This window comes from Corapipo altera, unplaced genomic scaffold, assembly GCF_003945725.1.
Source record: "Corapipo altera isolate COAL_440 unplaced genomic scaffold, ASM394572v1 44, whole genome shotgun sequence".
NCBI classification, from domain to species: Eukaryota; Metazoa; Chordata; class Aves; order Passeriformes; family Pipridae; genus Corapipo; species Corapipo altera.
The window spans coordinates 13,886,423-13,906,134 of NW_020884880.1; the positions used below are offsets into that span (position 1 = coordinate 13,886,423).

Consider the following 19,712-nt stretch of genomic DNA (forward strand, 5'->3'; position numbering starts at 1 on the left):
ATTTTTTTTTAATATGCTGATTTCATTAAAGAGGGACTTGTACTCAGACATTGTAAAGCTCTAGCTTGGATGACTGCCTGAGTGTATGTCGACACTTTTTATTAATTTTCAAGTATAAAACAAGAATTTATCCATTTCCTTATCCAACGCAAATTATCTCCCCGTGATCAGTTCCAGCATTAATTCTTACAGACACTTTACACCATCATAATAGATTGTGTTTAATCACTGCAACATATCAAAATCAATTTGAGAGACAAAACAAAGAATTAAAAAATATCAATGACAAGATCCAACATCGTTCCACATTCCCTGCAGAGTACCCCAGAGAACACAGCAACTCTGCCATCTCAGCAGCCTTACATTTGTGAGTTATATCCATTCTAGGATTTTATCCTTTTGCACTTTTTTGCCCCTCCTAAGGATATTACCTTTCTTGACTCAAGCATTCATAGTGGCACGTGGCTGTTCCCAATTCCCACACACATAACAGGCAGTGGTGCCTCTGGTCAGACCGTGGTACTCTTGCTCATGTCAGATATTAGCTTCCTGTATTAGTGTGCAGAGAAGTTCCTGCCTAACAGTAACCCATGGCCTCCTGCCAGTCCCAGACTGAAGTGCAAGAACCAACAAGTCAAGCCTTTGCAACAAACTTATATGGAGGCCATGATCCCCTGCCAGCACAGTCCTCTTCTTCCTTGGTCATCCAAGTGCCTTCTACTAGTTAACTAACACTTATTGTCAATGCAATAACAGAAAACAAGGTAATCAAAACCCAAATCAGAGACAGAATTTTCCCTTTTGCAAATGTAACAACGAAGAATCTCCCAGTGCATTTAAGAACAGTGTAAATACAAGTGCTTAGTACTCCTGAATAGCAGTTGCTGTAGACCATGACAGAGGCATAGAGAAAGAATCACTTCACTTTTAAAGTCTGAGCTCTGAGTCTGATTGTCAGATGCAACAACAGATGAAAACACAGTAGACAGAACCACAGGTAGGCCAATTATCTGCTTTAAATTAATGTCTCAGTAAATTACACTGTGATGCCTCTGCATCACAGTCAGTGTAAGATGGACACTGGATTTTTATACAGTGAGAAAATGATATGAAGAACCTTTATTGCATAATTAGCCAGCTGTAGCATGAATACTGGTGGTTGCTTTGTGATGCCAGTGAAAACAAACATTATGCTTCAGTCTAACACTTTTCTGGTGTTGTTGCTCTGGTGAGGGATTTTTTTAAATTTTGTTTTGGTTTGGGACTTTTTTGGTGGTTTTTTGTTGTTGTTGTTTTGATGGTGGTGGTAACGTTTTTTGTTTAAATACTTCTAGTTACAAAGATTTATAATCTATTAATCCTGGAAATCTCACTAATAAATACAGTCAGCTTTTCAACCTACAGGGATGACGATGTCTGTGTGAAGAGCAAAGCTTCAAACAAAAATCTAAGATGTTATTTTCCAACAAGCACCGTAAGTCTCAGCTAACAAAACCAAATTCAGTAGACAGAAGTTTAGCCCTTGAGTAAGTCTGGATTCTTAATACGCTACTTCTACATTTAATAGAAGCTGAAAAAGCATCTGTAAAATTAGGAAGTTAATATTAGTGCAATGAGTTTCGACACATAATGAGAGCAAGCAAACTTTTGCATAAGGAGATGCTGTTTTGGTCCTTAGAGGACAAAGTCTCTAACTAGTATCATGTTGGTGGTTGGTTAAAAATGAAGCTACTGTAGCTGCAAACTGTCAAGGACTTCCATGTTTCAGTCAGCATAAAACCCTCAGCTTATTCTGTTCATCCAGAACATCCAAGATTTTAATTCAAAAATGATGGGTATTACTGAGTAAAAGAAAAACTACGTAATTTTATTATCAGTGTTTCTGTACAGTCTGCCAGCAGGCCTGTTACATTCATATGTGTCTTTCTCATTATACAATTAGTTCATTTTAGCATTTAAAGATTCCTCTAATAGCAGTTCTAAATCCCACTTCGTTCCAGTGCCTATGTAAAATACAGTTGTATCAGTTCCACTTCCAGAAACCAATTCAGTTTAGTTTAACATATTGCCTTGCACCACCATCATCTTTCTCTTCTACTACAGGTTAGAACGAGTCAGCCAGGGAAATTCCTGGAAGAAAAAAACAAACCAACACAGAATAAAAACCATAGCGGACAAGGAGTAAGAGGAACAGTTAACTACCAGATGGAAAGCACAGGATATAAAGATTGCTAAAAAATGTTTCCTCTCATTTTGTCAAGAATGAAAAGAAATAACCTTAAATTCTGGAAACAGTCATTAAGAACACCATGCACTAAAAACAGCCAGCTGGGGAAAAAACCCCAAATAAGCAAGTAACAAGGAAAGCAGATGGCACAGTGTAAAAGGACCCATTCTCCCTTCTCCCAAATCTAAACACAATATTTCTGCCTTGCAACTATCTCTGCCTTCTCTGTGGTTTAAGTGATACTTCCCAAAGTTTTCAGAAGCTCATCAACATGAAGCTTGCAAAAAAAGAAAGGAAAACATACAGATACCTGTTTCTTTCTCTCAGATTGTGGATCAATCATTACATTTATAAGAGAAGGTGTTTGTTTGTCAGTCAGGCTTGCTTTCAGAGCATTCTGCAGTTCTTCTGGTGTTTTAACAAAGTATCCTTTACCTCCAAAGGCAGACATAATTTCTTCATAGTGTGAATTTGGCAGGAGGGAAACAGGAGGTACACTGTAACAAAATGGAAAACCTGATTAATGGCAGGGACTGCCAACAGACCAATTTAATTACTTCAGCACCAATTTTAAAGCGCAAGATGGTTGTGCTGGCCTGTTGAATTCTTCTGGGCTGGAAGAACTATGGTTCCTATATCACTTAAGCCATGTTCATAGGGTACCATGCTCATTTTCATCTTCTGGAGACATTCCAAAGCTTTAACCAAGTTCTCTTTGTACAGAGATCTCAGCTCCAGAAGCAGAAGTTCAGTGTACACTCAGAACTCAGGTAATTTTGGAGATTATCATGATTTTGAATGTTAGCCCACTACAAACTCTCTATTGTGTGGCCTGAACTGCTGCAGGAACCTGAGACAACTAATAGAGAATCATCTCTCTGCTGCACTCTTGTGCAAATAACAGTCTGGAATTCAGTTGGCTGCTTGCTTTTGGTAACTGGTTCTTACTTATATGAACTTAGCCCAGGACTAAATTCGCTTTCTAAAAGTAATTTCAATCTGGATTACAAAGCATTAGCAACGAAGAGAATGACCATTTTGGTAACTTCTTTTGTAACTAACAGGACATACTTTGAAGATGCTTACCATGTAGCAGGATCGCCCAACTTCAACATCTCCTTCCAGGAATTTGCATCCAAACCAGTGTAAATCCCATTGTTGTTTACTATGATAATCAGGATTGGCAAATTGTACCTACAAAAAGACACATTTGGGAGAATTCTGAAATACTTGCCCCTTTCTGTAAAATGTTGGAAGTGTTAATTTTCTTTAAATTAAAAAAAAAAAATCACTTTCACCTGAAAAATGATCTAATCATCACCGGTAGAGCACTATGTCATAACAACATAAAAAATGACCATTTGTATTTTTTGGTTTGTTTTCATGTGCTTTATGGGCACCCCATCTAAAAGCATCATCCTTGGCATTGAGTTGAAGTGATCCTGGCAATACATGAAGAGTTTCTTCTTGAGTAAAAAAACCAGTTACCTGCAAATAGTCTCCACCTCCATCCCAGAAAATCCAAAAGCACTATCTCCTTCTATGCAGATGACTTGTTTTCCAGGTGCTCGGTCTTTGGCTACCATTGCAGCTGCTATAGCAAAACCCAGCCCCACTCCCATAGTTCCAAAGGTACCTGCATCAAGCCTAAAGGGGAGAATACAGAATTACTATCCATTTATTTCTACTCAGTCTCTTCAATTAATCCATGGTGAATTACCTTTACTTTTAATACTTTGCCATACACTATTCAAATACTGTTTCATAAATAATTGGTATATGGAGATACCAGATGTACATATTATTATATTCAGCCAATCATTTGATAAGACAGCAAATGTTTAAAGTGATATAAATACAGTGGAACTCTAATTAAAATTAAGAACTCTTCTACACTAGTTGTACTACAATAAAGACCTATCCTCATATGCTTTTAGCTTGCATAGTAACAATATTTCAAAAACATTCAATTACTGTAGAGACAGACAGACAACATATTTCTATATTTAATTCCTTGAAAATATACCTACAATCCATCTGAAAGCCATTGAATAAATACTGCTGTTCAAATTTTAGTCTTCTGTTCAACCAATTTGAAATCAAATTGAAAGCTATAATTAAGTTAGATCATTTCAGTCGGAAGCACATAATGGATACAAAAGTACATAAAGAACTAGATTATTCTAGGGTTAACTTTTCAAATTTGCTTTCAGATATGTGCAATGTAATCTGAAGAGACAACCATTAACATTACTGTGTCCTTACTTTAAATGAGGGGGGAAAAAGATGCAAACTATTCCCCCAACTCTACTGGGTGGGCTTTTCTTTGGCTGTTGGTTGTCTTTTGTTAACAAAGCATTTTGGTTTATGAAGTATTTAGGTTTATTTAGGACTTTAGCGCTACTTTTGCAAGCAGGCATAAGCTTCACAGATGAGAAATTTCACATCACCAGATAAAATTCACTTTTTCCCCCTGTTCGGAAAACAGCACTTAGTTCCTACTTATGTTAAAAGAGGCTACACACAATGATTAAAGTGACACATACCTACATTTTAGGCCTGGAGGTTTACATGAAAGCATGTCCAACATATAATCCAATTTTCAAGTTTTCCCTATTTTGAAGTGTTTCAAAGAAAAACTCTTCATATGAACTCTTTTCAACATGAGAATTCCAATGATTGTTTTTATTTTTAATCAAAATTTACCACAGGCTCTGAGCACAGAAATAAACATCTAGGTCAGGGAATACAACATGATGCTACTTACTCACTTTCCACAAAAGAGTGAGCAACCAACACCATTCTGTTGCAGAGCATGCAGAGAAATGTTAAAATCTATGACAGAACATCAGTATATAGGTGGAAAACTTTCCTTAACCCCTTTCCCAACGTGCTAAACTTCGATATTTTTATTTAGAACCTTTAAAAAGAATTACAAAAATTCTGAACCATCATACTTCTCAGCTAAATGAAAATATTTATACATAGATCTAGCCTGTTGAGTCAGCACAACACAAAAATACCACACCTTTGACGGGGATAGTAATTTGGAAGCATAGTCCGTCCAATGTCCATGGTATTTGCTCCCTCACTTACTAAAATGCAGTCCTTGGGTATCATTTCTCTGATGTGATGAAAGACTGTATAATAATTCATAGGCAGGGATTTCTGTAATGCTAAACCCTTAAAAATAAGAGATATTAGTAACTCTTATGGATAGAATTTATAATAAGGTGCAGAACTGAGACATGCAAATAATAACAACAGAAATAAGAATGCACTCTGCTAGTTAAGGATGAAATATTTGGTTTTCCATGCACTCCATCAAGGTCGCTCCTTCTGTATCTATCCTGGTGATGCAACATATTTATCAGAGGCTCAACCATCTTAGCAACCCTTCCGTGGTTTATCATTAACAGAAGCTATGACAGCTCAGTTTAACCTGAGAGGCATGTGACATTTTTCTGCACACAGGTTCGACTACTGACAACCCTAAGCAAGCTGTCATCTGTGTGCTGGGAGGCAGTTTAAAAGAGTGATCTGCTAGAATGAATTTTAGATCCCAATCTTGGAAACATGCATCTGAAGTTGCAGAATACGAGTTGCATAAAACTAGGCATATACCAAACACCTGTGGTGTGGTCTCTTGGCCTTAATAGCTACTTGTTTTTAACATAGATTAGACTTAGAGCAGCATTGCTAAACTGCACAATTACAGAAGATGTCTAAGATGCACCTTCACATAAACTAGCTCCCACTTGGAGTACTTGGACATACCTGTACTATCTGTCCACTGCTTAGAAGTCACTGCCCATAATGCAGCAGCTCTCGCTGTGGTCTTCTACTACTGGCTTTAAGAACCCAATCCCAAAGTTCAATGACTTCCACACAGTTTCAATTTATACAAAATAATAGAATATTTAACCCATAATACTTAACTTACAGTTCATAAACCTGAGAAGAGTAAGCCTGTACCAGAATAGTATAAATTTTCAAAGTCTGCGTGACATGACTGAGAAGTAATTGAGGAGGTTGAATATAGACCAGTGACAAAACTGACAATGTATTGGTACCTGTTAAAGTGGGAAATCTCTTTAATATAACATTACCTTTGATCTTTCCTCGTTGTTCTTCATTTTCACTCTTAGCCTCTTCCACCACTCTGAATTAGAAGGATATTTGAATGATCTTTTGCTGAACTCTTCTAAGAGCTGGAACAATATTGAAATATTGCAAAGATGTCTTTCAACATGTTTAAAAAACAACACAAGCATCACGAATAACATTACCAAGAAAGATCCCAGCACAATCACTGGAGCACTAATCAGAATCTTTAGCGTATTATTTGAGAATAGACTGGAGGCACAGCATGAGTATACTGCCTGAAAAATGGTTTTCCTTAAACAGATTTTTTTTTTCTTTTGCTTTTAACTGGTAACTTACTTTATATGGATCAGAGGAAATTAAAGTCAAAACAGGAGGACACAGGACATTACATTACCTGCTTAGTCACGGTGTTTATGTCACCTAATAAAATTGCAGCTGGCTTTACATTATTCCCCAGCTCTTCTGCACAAATATCAATCTATATTTCAAAAAGAAAGACCACCATTAACTCGAGGACATTAAAGAGATTTGGGTTTTTTCAGTTCAAGTGAGGAACACTGTCTAACAAACATACATGTCTAACGTCCTTATACCTTGTTTTGGCTGCCTTTCCTTTAAATTACATCAGGAAATCCTTTATTCAAAGTAAAACCCTATGGTACATACCCATTTTAATAAAAGTTCATATTTATCCTTAAAATTGACTGCTTGCATCTTTCAAGCTCTTGCAAACACTACAGAACTTTATTAGAACATTAAGAAGACGAAGGTGGTGATTTTAGTGATAATTATATGAGAACTAAAAATCTAGGCTTAGGTATACCCTTAAAGTCTAAACAAAGCAGTAATTTTCTTTCTGAGAAAATTGTGTGAATGCTACTTGACAGTAAAAATTTAGCTAGCATGAAGAAACTGAAAAGTAAGTCGCAACTACAGAAGCAACTTCTCCACTTGCTTTATCGGTGATGCATGAAACCTCTGAGGTTACATGGACAGTTAATTTATGACCAGGTCACACAGACTATGAACTGACAGTACTTTAATACTAATCTTGGACAGTGAAAAAAAGATTTTCTTTACAGTCTTTAGAAAAATTTGTAAAACTAATATTTGTAAAAATAAGATGTATATTTGTAAAAATTTAGCTTAAAAATTTATGTTATTGCTCTAGAAAAGATGCAAAGTTTGGAACTTGAGATCATGTTCCAGATCAGTGTAAGCAGGCCAGCCAGCAAACTGAATCAACTACTTCTATTTCATCACAGACTCCTAGGGAGATTTTAAGGACATAAACAATTTAAAGACTTGTTTTTCTAAGAGCCAGCAGATTGTCAAATATATTAATTAGTTAAATAGTCTTTCTGCCTCTTTTCTCATTAACATTTCAGAGTTACTAACCTCTTATACTATGACTGACTTGGGATCTGAAAGCAATTCTATTTCAAAAAAATTCAGATAAGAGAGCATCAAACAGTATGAGAGATTTCACAATTTCAAAGACAGTTCGCTTTCAATCATGGAAATTCCAATGCTCCAAAGACCACGAAAGTATCATGAGTCTAATCCTGCATTAGTCAACTACATAGAAGTGTCTCCCCTCCTCATTACAGCAGCACCAAGTTCTTGATAGCAGGAACAATGCTGTCAACCATTCTTGGAAAAAAAAAATAAAGTAACAAAAATTATTAAAGAAATCATAAGTATTTCTGGAGAGTTATCATTAACGATATGCACTGTCCGTAGGGCAGTACTCACCACATGAAATACACTACCAAAATAATTTACAATAATTGTTCTAGGCAATGCTAGAACACAGAAGACTTGCTTTAAGTGAAAACAATTTTCCAGCTTACCTGAATAACCTTTACATCCTGTCGAAACCTTGGTGGAAGACCAAAATGCAAAATCCAATTCAACCTTGCACCAAGCAAGATGATTACATCAGCATGTTGTAATGCCCTAATAAAGGGAAATGAAAGGATTAGAAAACAAGGAATTATTATAACATTCAATAGTCTTTACACAGTTAGAAGCAATCCTAATCACCACAGCAAACCCAGGATATACATAAAATCCTTCCAACCTCTAAGATGCTTGATTAGCTCCAAAACCCTGTATCCTTTTACCCAGCCAATCACCAAGCCATTCTTGAGTTTAAGAACTTAAGAAGAAAATTGAGTACTATTTTCCTAATACGCTGTGTTTAGGAAAGGAATCACTGCATTAGGAGACTAACAAAATGTTATAATGATGCTGAGGTTAAAGCAAAACACTCACTACTGTGACACTGGCAACTGTACCAAAATTAAGATTTGTGGACCTCTGTTTAGTCACCTGTTAATTTACCTTTCAGATGGGTAGACAGCATTTCCTATACTTTTTTATTCTCCATTTTTTTTAACAGCACACTTAACAGTGATAAAGCTGAGATGGACAATGGACAATATTTTAATCTCAGAGTATATAAATGCTCCATTTGCAAGCTGATTCTGTGCATATTCACACATAGTAGAGTTCTTACAGTCCATTCACATTAATTTTGCCAAAAGCCAAAAAAAGCTCTTACAAATGACTTTAAACATAGTCATTCAGTGTATTTTGAAATACCTTACTTTTCTGTATAAATAAAGTGCAATTTACTGATAGTGTATTGCAAATACCACACAGAGACAGCAGATGGCCGAACTTCAACGTATGCATCTCAAGCTTCTGTTCACAGTGTTAAAATAAAGAGCCAGTAGTTTGTATAGTGCCTGTTTAAAATAAACTGTTTGCCAGTTCCATTTTATGTTATAAAACACATACTAGCTACATTGATCTATCTACTTGCCATAGCTTTCAGAGTTACAGAACATTAGCTTTAATATAAAGTATCTTCCTGGTCAGCATTCTAAAGGGATCCACCTAAACATGTTGTCCCTTTCCAAGTAAGATCTTCAGTGCTCTACAGTGAGGTGCAAAACGTGGTTGAAAATTTTTTGCTGTATGCATTTTGTCTTCCCTGGCATCTGTAGACCACCAAAATTCCTAGCTGTTTCTCAGATGTTAGGATGAGAAGCCTTGCTTTATATTTACGTGGATCTTGCTGCAGCTACACAATTTGGATGGTTATCAGGAACTACTCCTTTTGCCATTGGCGTAGGCAAAAAAGGCAGTCCACAAAGGTCCACCAACTTTCTGATGTTGTTTTCAGCATGTGAATAAGCAGCACCTGAATGAAACGAAAGAGACTGCTTAATACTACAGAAACCAACTGCATTCTCTTGAACTTCAGTTAATCTGATTACATTATTGACAGAAAGAGCACTGTTTCCCATTACGAAAGCTGCCTGTCATTTTTCATTCTGAAGAACTCAAAACCTAACATTCAAACCCATAGATATTGGGGTTTAAAATGTCACATATTTTTGTCAAAAGGGTTTTTTTTTGTTTTTTTTTTTTAAGACTTCAGCTGAACTATTTACTTATTTCTCTGTTAAAAGATTTTGTTTATCTAGAATGACAATGTTTAGTGGGTAAAGTCTGGTATTATGGGGCAGACGCTTCTACAGCAGCAACATGCAATGGCCTTTGTGTTGTCATGTCATTTCTTGCTTGCCCCCTGCATGCTCCACAGAAATCTGTGGATGTATTGTACCATGCATTGTACCATTGTGTGGATTGTACCATGCTCCACAGAAATCTGCCCAAAAAGGCCTACTACAAGCCTCTAATGAAAAGAGAGAAGCCAAAAGAAGGCCTTGAAAAAGGTTTGTGTTCGTGCACACATTCAATGTGATGCTACCTTCAGTACATGGCTGCTGTATTAAGCTTGCCCAGGCCCTAGAATAACTGACTGGTCCTTGCGCAGTGACTTAAGTCTGTGAGTCTTAAATCCTGAAGAATAAACTTTTGTATGTATTTCAAAAATTCTGCTAACAACAATATATAGCACAAAATCCAGATACATTTGTTGAGTAGATTCTCAGTTGTTGACGGCAACAAAACACAGATCTATGTATTTTTGAGGGACTGATTTCCACCTTTCCCTTTCAAAGAACACCCTCTTCTTCATGTCTACCAAGGCAGACACAGAAAAAAAACCCCATAACCTCTCCCGATCTCCTGATTCTGTTTTCAATTTCATTACCTAATCAATTATAAGATCCATCTCATTTCAATCATTACACTCCCTAATTAAACAGATACAGAGCATTCCCACATCTGCAGTAAAATACCCTGGGTTAAACAAGCTGGTTATTTCACTTCTGTTCCAAGCTGACCTGTATCTTCAGCACCACTGCACTGGCTAACATTCCACAAGGAGGGACAAAACAAGCAAACCAGCATAGAGAATAATTATCCTCTATTGCCAGGGGCACCTCTACTTCAGGAATTAATTACACTGGCAAAGTAGAATGGAAAGTCTGTAAAACAGCAATAACTGCAACACCTGCTGTGTTGCTCTATATCCTCACACAGGTAGGGTGGCACTTTCAGTAAGACTAAACGGAAAAATGACCTTTGGTTATTCTTATTTTTGCTATATATACCAGAGCATCAGACAGAGAATATAATTCCTGTATTCTAAGAGAATTTGTTTTGAATTTTGGAAGCAATCCCTTGGTATTTAGATTTAAAGACAACTGTTATCCAATTTTTTTCTACATAAACTTCTATTTTATCGATTGACTTTTCTCTTAAACTAGATGAAAGAGAAAACAGCTATAAAACAGAATAAAAATATTCTAAAACCAGAGCAGATTTTAACATCAAATTGCAAATAAGTTTGTGTTTTTTCTACTGGTTGCTTTGTTTGTTTGTTTGTTTGTTTGTTTGTTTGACTAGAGGTGAAAAGACAGTGAGTAACACTTCTGAGGAAAAGTAATCACTTGGTCACTGTTCTTGTCCCGGATTTGTACAGCTCAAAGTTACATCAGAGCATGCTACCTTTGCCAATGATTAGCAGAGGCTGCTTGGAAAGAGCAAGGATAGAGGCTGCTTTGGATACAGCAGCGTGTTCAGCCATGCTGATGGGAGGTGGCAAGCAGCATTCCACATACCTGAAGAAAAGCAAAACAAAAGAGGCTCTTTAAAAATTCAAAACAAGAAATGTTGAAAGATAAAACCTATTGCTTAGCACAAAATTGCAGTTGCTACACACCATGTTACAGCATTTATTAGAATAGGATTTTTTTTTTTAAATAGGCTATGAAGTTTTTCTTCCTTGTTTCTTTAATCTTATAGGTAGTGTTGTTCCAGAGATTTACAGAGTGACATGATTATATTACCATATTAATTCATTCTGGTTTTGCACATTTCTTTAAAAACTGTAATCTGCATCACATTTACAATGGAGCATTACATTTAGAGGCTGCATTTTCTTTCTTTAGGAAAACAAAATATGAAAGTAATTTATAACTCTTATTTTCTTTTATTCAGTGACTTGAAAAATGAATGTAATCTTTACGCACTTGACAGAGCTCTTATTCACCTGAAGATTCACAAAGTCCCCAGGTATGTCAATATAGCAGGAACCTGGACGACCATACATGCTGGTTCTTACAGCCTAGGAAACAGATAATCCCAGTTTTAATCACTGTTTGACAGGATTTTAAAATTAGTTTAGAAAGGCAAGAAAACCCTTTTGTAGGTAGAGAAGGTACACAGTATCATATTGCTGATGAATAAAGCTTCCATGGAGTGATTTATACCAAAAAATTAAAGTTTTGATAGCTATTTACATTTTCCCTTATATAACTGCTGGAGCCTTTCAGCAGATGTACAGTATTAGAGTCTAAATTCTTGGTTTAATTTAAAATGAGACAACTGCATTATCAGCTGTTATGTTTGGAGATACAAAATTAAACATTCATGTTGAATTCTATTTAAAGCAGTACAAACAGAGTAAAACCAAGATAACCAATGCCTCAGTCTTCTATTACTTTCGATTCAGTTCTTCTATTGCAGGTAGATGCTCTGCTGAATTTGCACTTCTGGAAACAGTATCATTGTATGCAGAATTTAGGCTGACGTGGCTGAAGTGCTGCTGCTGCAGCAGTACCAAGAGACTTTGCTAATCCTCTCTGAAGCACTGAGATAAGGATGTGTTTTCTTTCAGACTCAAAAAAACCCCAACAAAGCAATAACCAAACTCAAAATCCAAACACAACCATCTCCACTGTCTCCCCTTCCAAATCTCCTTCACATGAGAGTGGTATAACAGCTGAAGTTTATAGTATTACATTTCTAGTTACTGCACCTCTCCCTAAAAGCATTTAGTTCATAAAAATTTTCCTGCCTGAAGCTAAGAAAAAACACTGCAGGGATCAGTAAGCATCAGACTGGATCAGAATCTATTTCTAACCTATTCCACAGCATTGTTCCTAAGAAAAATCTCCCTGGTTGTTAATTTACTCAATCAACCATCACCTCATACCTGCAGGATAAAACTGCTTAGAGTAACAACTACACAAAAATAAACCCTCAAAACTTAAACAGAAGGAGATAGTTACCTGATGTTCTGTTGCCAATTTTGTATTTTTTCATACCTTTTCAATGACAGCAGGAATAACTTCCAGGCTGCTTGGGCGGACAGAAAGTTTGTTGTACAGCCTACCAGCTTCAACCTGAATAAATGCAAACAACTATTATATCAATTTATCAAAGTGATTTGCTCATTTCCATCCGATTTCAACACGAATGAAATGAAAGAAATGCCAAATGAAAAGTAACAAGGTGAAAACTTCCCCATAGAAAAATGCACTGGTGGAAACTGTCAAAACCATACTCATTCCTCTGAGTGATTAAGTTGTTTGTTTGTTGGTTTTTTTTTTTCCTCTAGAAAGTGGTGTTTCTTTTTTTGGAAAGTTTATTTTGCTTTTGTCCATTTCAGAACAGACAAAGGCAAATTACATGAGTATGTACAAAGACATTCCAGGCAATCTGCTGTATTTATGCACTGTCAACTTTAAACCAGTAGATGGAGTAAATCAACAGCATTTTAGGATCTGTTAGGAAATGTTAGTGTTTGAGATTGTTATTCCTACAATAATGAAGAAACGACATCAATTATTTAACTGAAACCTTTCTGTTGTATGTCTGTTTACCTGTGGGAATTCTTGGAAAGCTCCCATGGTTTCCTGGTTTCTGTCAGAAGAACCACCGATAACAATCAAAGGCCTAGAGAAGCATATTTAAAACCAAACCAAAACAAAGAACCTTAAGCGTGCATACATTTTTTATAGCTAAAATCACATTTATAAGTTCTCCTTACAGACAAATCCTACTGCTCTCGGGATGCTGTGCCCACCTTCAGCATCCACAGATCTCTAAAGGAATAGACAATGACCAGCACAGTACAGGAGTGGATTCTAAATACTGGCATGTCAGACAGTAGACTTCCTAGCAGCTTTTGGGTCACTAGTTTTAGGACACTCTGGTTGTATTTAGTGACTTGCATCTATCATAAAATTTCTAAAACTAAGTAATATTGCAGGTAATTTTCATTTAAGTTTGATAACATGGGTGACAAGATGGTTTGAGTGGAACGACATCTAATCTAAAAAGCAAAATGTTTTTGGTCCAAAACATTTTGTATATAAGAGGTACTGTAACATGCACAAGCACTAGAACTAAGAAGCACAGTAGGATCCAATTTTTCATAAGGATTAGGTTTTCTTTGTACACAATTTGGAACACAGCAGAAGCTAGCTGACTGTCTGAGAGCACTTCTCCCTGCATTTTGTCTTTAGTAAAAAAACCCCAAAGCCCAAAGAAATGAACGAAAATTTAACACACTTAAAAGCAGTCCTGCTCTTAAATTAGATCATGGCTATATGTGGAAGACAGTATTAGTTCACAATATGGGTTACAAATTACACATAAGTAATTTTTATTATAATTTCCACAAAATACAATAAATTATTTTCCCACAGGGAATAAAAACTGGTCTTTTATTCCATTTGTAGGTCAAACTTCTTAAAATGCTAAATGCTGAGTCAATGGAAAAAAACATGTCTTATTAATCTGCTTATTCCTTCACACTAAGTTGAAATATTGGGTCAATAGCTTTCTAGGCTTTTTCTGCTGAACAGTATCTCTTCAGATACAGCCTTTCCTTTGACTGCATTTATCTATATAATGTATCAAGCTGAAACATTTACAATGTGCTCCATGCATAATGTTAAATTTAATCCCCCTTAAGATTTGAGTATATGTGTATCTAGACCCAAGCTTCATAACCAGGCCATTTCTCCACCATAAATCAAAAATCTCAGTTCTAATCCCCTGAGGTGGTGAAATGAGAACCTCAGGCTGTATCTTACCTTTGTGAAAAATTCTTCTGGAAAAATACACTTGATGTATGCTTTACACATTTTATTCTGCTTATTCCCTGCCATAAGCAAAGTGATTAGAGCTATCCATCTGTAATGAATTTGTTTGTTCATTAAAACATTTAAATAAATTCTGAAATTATAAGTGAGAGGAGCATGGGGTTTGTCACTGTCAAAGTAACTACTACTTCCCTATAATGAAATATAATTATGAAACTGTTCAACTTTTTAGAAAGCAAACTCCAACAGCTATACCTTGAAAAGATTTAGTTCTGCTCTTAAAGTTTTACATAATTGTAACTAGAAAGAAGTTTTCCCCCCACAGAAATCATTGCACTACTGTCACAGCACTGTAGACATTCTGAAGAGCAGTGCTTATAAAGCAACAGTGAAGCTTAGAAACAACAGTGAGGCAGGAAGAGCACTGACTATAATGAAATAAGAACAGTAAATCTTACAGACTTGCAGGAGAATTTCACTAAACTAAAAAAAATTTCAACTGCAACTTCAGGTAAAGAGCTTACCAAAGCAAAACTGGGAAGAGACTGAAACAGAGAGGAATCACAAGAATGGATCTCCAGGCTCAAGGAGGACAACTCAGACAGGGCTTTAACCACTATCCCTTAGTCTGAGTTATTTAAAGTCACTACCACCAGAGTCAGGTTCAACATTCAGATTACTTCTGTGCAACATGAAGTAAAAAAAGCTGAGCCATTGTAGTGCATCAACAATGCCAGGTGTTGGAATCACATTACACATAGGAGATACCTATGAGGGCTAACCTTGCCCTACAAGTTGGTCTGTCATGCCACTTCCTCACAGGGGGTAGTACAGAGCAGGAGACTTAACACCTTGTTGCCACAAAGAGCAGAAGATCTCTCTAACTTCTGCTCCCAGCTGCATAATCCACTCTTTCCCTCACTTAGGGATGCTTGCCTGGCTGCAGAGGGAGCTATTTAGACCACTTCTCTAAGGTGACATTATTTACTTATTTTTGCTGGGTTAGCTTTCTGGCAGAAAAATGAACTGAAACTGACTGTTGGAGCAGACAAGTACCAGAGCTATCAAGAGTGCAAGCAGCAGGAGTACATGCCCAGGAGAAAGGTGTGGAGATTATATTATTAGATATTATTATATCCCTAGTCTTTCTCTCCAGTGCACAGCACCCTTTCTTACAATGGCAATGCCAGCCAACCTTAAATGGGAAGCATTTCTGGGATTCTCAAACATGCAACAGAATTGCCTACTAACAAAGGAGCCAAGGAAAATTAGTTCCACTAGGCTAAATTCAGGGTTTGTGAATGTTTACTTCTCTCCTTTGGGCATGTGGTAGGCAAAAGGCAAGCCTGATGTGACCAATGAAAAAATCATTCAGCAAACACTGTGGTTTGGTCAGGGAAAACTGATTTTCTTACTATATTGCCAATTTTCTGTCCAACTAGGTAAGTCACTCCCTTCACCTTTTGCCAGGAGTACAGGTTTATGAAAGATCAAGTCAGGTAAAACAGACCTTGTCTCAGACAAAAAAAAGTTTGTGAGAAAATAGAAATATCTGCTGCAAATCCAGAAGTAAATGTGATGAACACTTCCTTTGTATAACCAAATCCACAACTCTTCAAAAGCAAGATTTGCGCACGATCTTTCTTCTTTTAATCCAAGGACACATAGTGACAGCAAAAGTTTGTTCAAAAACTCTTTTTTTAAAAAAAGAATTTGAATACTAGTGGGGTTTTTTTCCAAAATGTCAGAGACTCAGTTTGTTAGTGTTCCCATTACCTTGTCCATCACCCCCTGCTAATTTAATGTTCCGGATCCCATTGTTCCAGATCACATTGTTCTGGATCACACTCTGTTCTGTGAGCACACGTGCTAGGTATTACTTCTACTCCAAATACCTCAGAACAGCTTTTTGAACACTCTTCTGTGACAGACCAGCTCAAGTTGCCACGTCTCAGTGAAGGCTTATAGGAGCAAATACTATCACGCTGTACATCCTTTAATTCAATACTTAATTATTGTTCTAAATGTCTGCGTGGGAAGCAAATAGGCATATTAACAATGCAGCTGTCAATTTGTTTACATGTGAAATACAGTAATTCAAAGGCAATAAGGATTTAAATTTAGAAAGAACCTTTAAGACAATCTCCACAATCAATAAAGCATTACAGGCTGAACATCAACTTCATTTTCAAACATATCCATACAACCAGCTATGCTGACAGATTTTCTAATATATGCACAATGGGGTAGGACAAAAAAATGAGAATTTTATCCATAACATCACAAAAAATGAAACAAAATTACTTTTAGGGTTGACAAGTGAAGAATTCCCTTCTCACTACCCACAAGAAAGGGGCGGGAGGGGGGAAGTACAATACTAAACACTGTGGAGCTCAACACCTGCAACAAATAACAATACACTATTATTGGAATTTTAAAGTGAAAATGCAGTTAAATTACCAGCAGTTAATGGTTGCATTTGCCATCCCACCAAGGGCATGTAAAAATCCTGGACCGGACACTACAAGACATACCCCCGGTCTAGATGAAAAGAAAAAGAGGGAGAGAGAAAAGAAAGTAAGCACATGGAACACCAAATAAATCATCAAAAAAAATTAGTAAAATGCTGAAATATGGAATACTAAAGTTTTACTCATGTCATCACAAGTCACGAATGGCAAGGAATTTGTATGAAGGACTAAAGACACACAGAGAAATCAGAAACCATTTAGCTGTATCAGCCCAATAGGAACAGCAGTTGAACAGTTGTTACGTGCCATCCACACAGAGGTCTGCAAGGCACGCAGGCTTATCCTAACACAGCTCCTTACTTCTTCTATCACATTTACTCCATCATCTAACATTTATATGGAATTTGGTAAACCATTTACATTTGCAGTTTTCTCAACTGCATTTTAGCAGCAGATATCAGGGACAAAGCTCACACAGGAAGAAGTGCATCTGATTCAACACAAATTTATTACAGTTTAGTTCAGGCAGAGGCACTTGTTATTCCAGGTGATGACAGAAAAAATGATCACTCTTAACTAAGGAGTGACCACCTGCATCATTGGGTCTGCACTTCTGAGTGAGCAGACACCAGATGTTTAGTTTACAAAAGGAGCCATACCCAAGAAGCACAAGTCACAGGCCACTGAATGCTTCCCAACAGCATTAAGGGCAGAATGCAGTACTTTGTGTTCAGGAGAAGCACACAGGAGACTGGAAGGCATATGATCAGTCTCTGTATTGATAAGATCTTTGCTGAACAATACACCCAGATGGTGAGATTGAGGTGTAGCAGGCCCACCAAGTTGCAGTAAACAATGGTAGTGTGATTTCTGCCCCTCACACCAACGGTGTTAAGCTACTATTCAGATATCAAAGGGGAAAAAAAATAAAGAAAGTTATAAGATGGTCAATATTATATGAGTTTAAGCACCTCCTTGCTCTTGCTGAGTCATTGCAACAGAAATATTGATAACTGTTACTGATATTTTAGCATTCATGCTCCGTTTTAACTGCCCTACATCTGCACACACTAAAAAGTTCCAGCTCCAAAACAGACAAACCTCTCTAGTTTCTAACTGTTAAGTCTAACACAGTTAATATTACAATATTAATATTTACTAAATTGTATTACAAAGATTGATAAATACGGAATGTACCTGCCAGTCAAATATCCAACAGCAGATGCAGCATAACAGGCCTGTTGAAAATATTGGAGTTAATTACACAATTATTATTATGTATACATTTCATAACATCTTGTACATAACTTTCAACAAAAATACTGGAAATACGGAGGTACAGATTCTTCCCTGATTAGCAGAGCTTAAATGTAAGCAAAAGTACCCCTTTTCCCTCCCCATTGTAACGTGTGTTCATGAAGATTTATACGAAAAATCTCAAGACTCCTCTCCACATTTCAGGCTCCTGTTGTTACAGAGTATTATATTGGGGATATCTGGGATTTGAAAAAGAAAAAAATCAACAAGACAGAATAAACCAATCAAACAAAAAACCACTGAACACTAAAACAATGCATGAAACTTCTGCCTTCCACTGCATTCTGGACTAACACGGAAGAGGGATTTGCAAGAGAAAGACAACAAGCAGAAATCCATCCATCGCTGGAATGACTCGCTGTATGTCAGAAATTAAACAAAAGGTTGAACTAACACACTGGAGAAATTAATTAGATGATTAGGGATTGTCTTTTCGAGCTGACCTGCTGAAGTACTTCTCATTCCACCTTCAGTACAACACTTTGCTTTAGCTAGTTTGACATTTTAAAGAAAAAGTGTGTTTTGAATCATTTTCTCGGAAGTAACATCTACAACATGTGTTAGCACAGCTTATCAGCAGTGGGACATGTGACATTGCCAACTCTTTCCTATTCTCGTGCTTTGTCTTGAATTGAGCAAGTTTAAACACTTATTGGAAAAAACCTCATTTTGCAATTTTTTGTAAACTTTTTTTTGAAGGAAGCTCCTGGCATTAGAGCCTGCCTCTTTCATTTTTAAATGGAGTTGAGATTTGTTTTTTTAGTTATATTCAAGCATTCTTGTGATAGAGAAGAATAAGTAACACAAAAGCTCCTTCTAAAAGTTTACAAAGCTACTAAATATTTTCCTCAAAAATATGAATTATTCTAGGTAACAGTCATCTCAGCTTCAATGAGTCAAAACACAGGCTTTTTCTAAGTTTTTACAGAGAAGGAGAAACTGCCTTGAATATCCTCATTATCCTACAGATAAAGATCAACTGTCTGATCAAAAGCATGGAGCTTAGTACACAATAAGAAACCCTCATTTTCTTTGCAGTATTAGGATAGGGAATTGTTGAGCAAAAGCGTACACTGATAAGAAAAATCTCTTTGTACTTTTCATACACGTCCGACATAGAGAGGAAAAATGTCACTTATGTTCAACAATTTGATGACATATCTGTGCAAAAGTTTGGAAATATTTGGAGTATGTCTTACGAAAAATTTTGTTAATGGAGCTCTAAGCATGGAGTTGAGTTTCTATGGCAATCATGTTTTAGAACTGAGTGGCAAA

General features: G+C 36.5%; 1 protein-coding gene across 5 annotated transcripts in view; it reads right to left on the reverse strand.

Annotated features, from left to right (window-relative positions):
- HACL1 (2-hydroxyacyl-CoA lyase 1) overlaps positions 1-19,712 on the reverse strand; it is a 25,661-nt gene continuing 5,949 nt past the window's right edge. For 2 of the 5 annotated variants that reach the window (XM_027639495.1, XM_027639496.1), the window contains exons 3-17: positions 18,318-18,358; positions 17,110-17,190; positions 13,423-13,495; positions 12,865-12,942; positions 11,788-11,882; positions 11,264-11,376; positions 9,410-9,545; positions 8,188-8,293; positions 6,729-6,812; positions 6,337-6,438; positions 5,256-5,410; positions 3,716-3,874; positions 3,314-3,421; positions 2,538-2,724; positions 1-2,130 (exon numbers count right to left, since the gene is read on the reverse strand). In XM_027639495.1, the coding sequence (XP_027495296.1) occupies positions 2,098-2,130; positions 2,538-2,724; positions 3,314-3,421; positions 3,716-3,874; positions 5,256-5,410; positions 6,337-6,438; positions 6,729-6,812; positions 8,188-8,293; positions 9,410-9,545; positions 11,264-11,376; positions 11,788-11,882; positions 12,865-12,942; positions 13,423-13,495; positions 17,110-17,190; positions 18,318-18,358 (1,551 nt within the window). In that variant the 3' untranslated portion in view covers positions 1-2,097. The remainder of the gene's footprint in view (positions 2,131-2,537; positions 2,725-3,313; positions 3,422-3,715; positions 3,875-5,255; positions 5,411-6,336; positions 6,439-6,728; positions 6,813-8,187; positions 8,294-9,409; positions 9,546-11,263; positions 11,377-11,787; positions 11,883-12,864; positions 12,943-13,422; positions 13,496-17,109; positions 17,191-18,317; positions 18,359-19,712) is intronic. The other 3 variants (XM_027639497.1, XM_027639498.1, XM_027639499.1) reach the window with 3 other exon arrangements.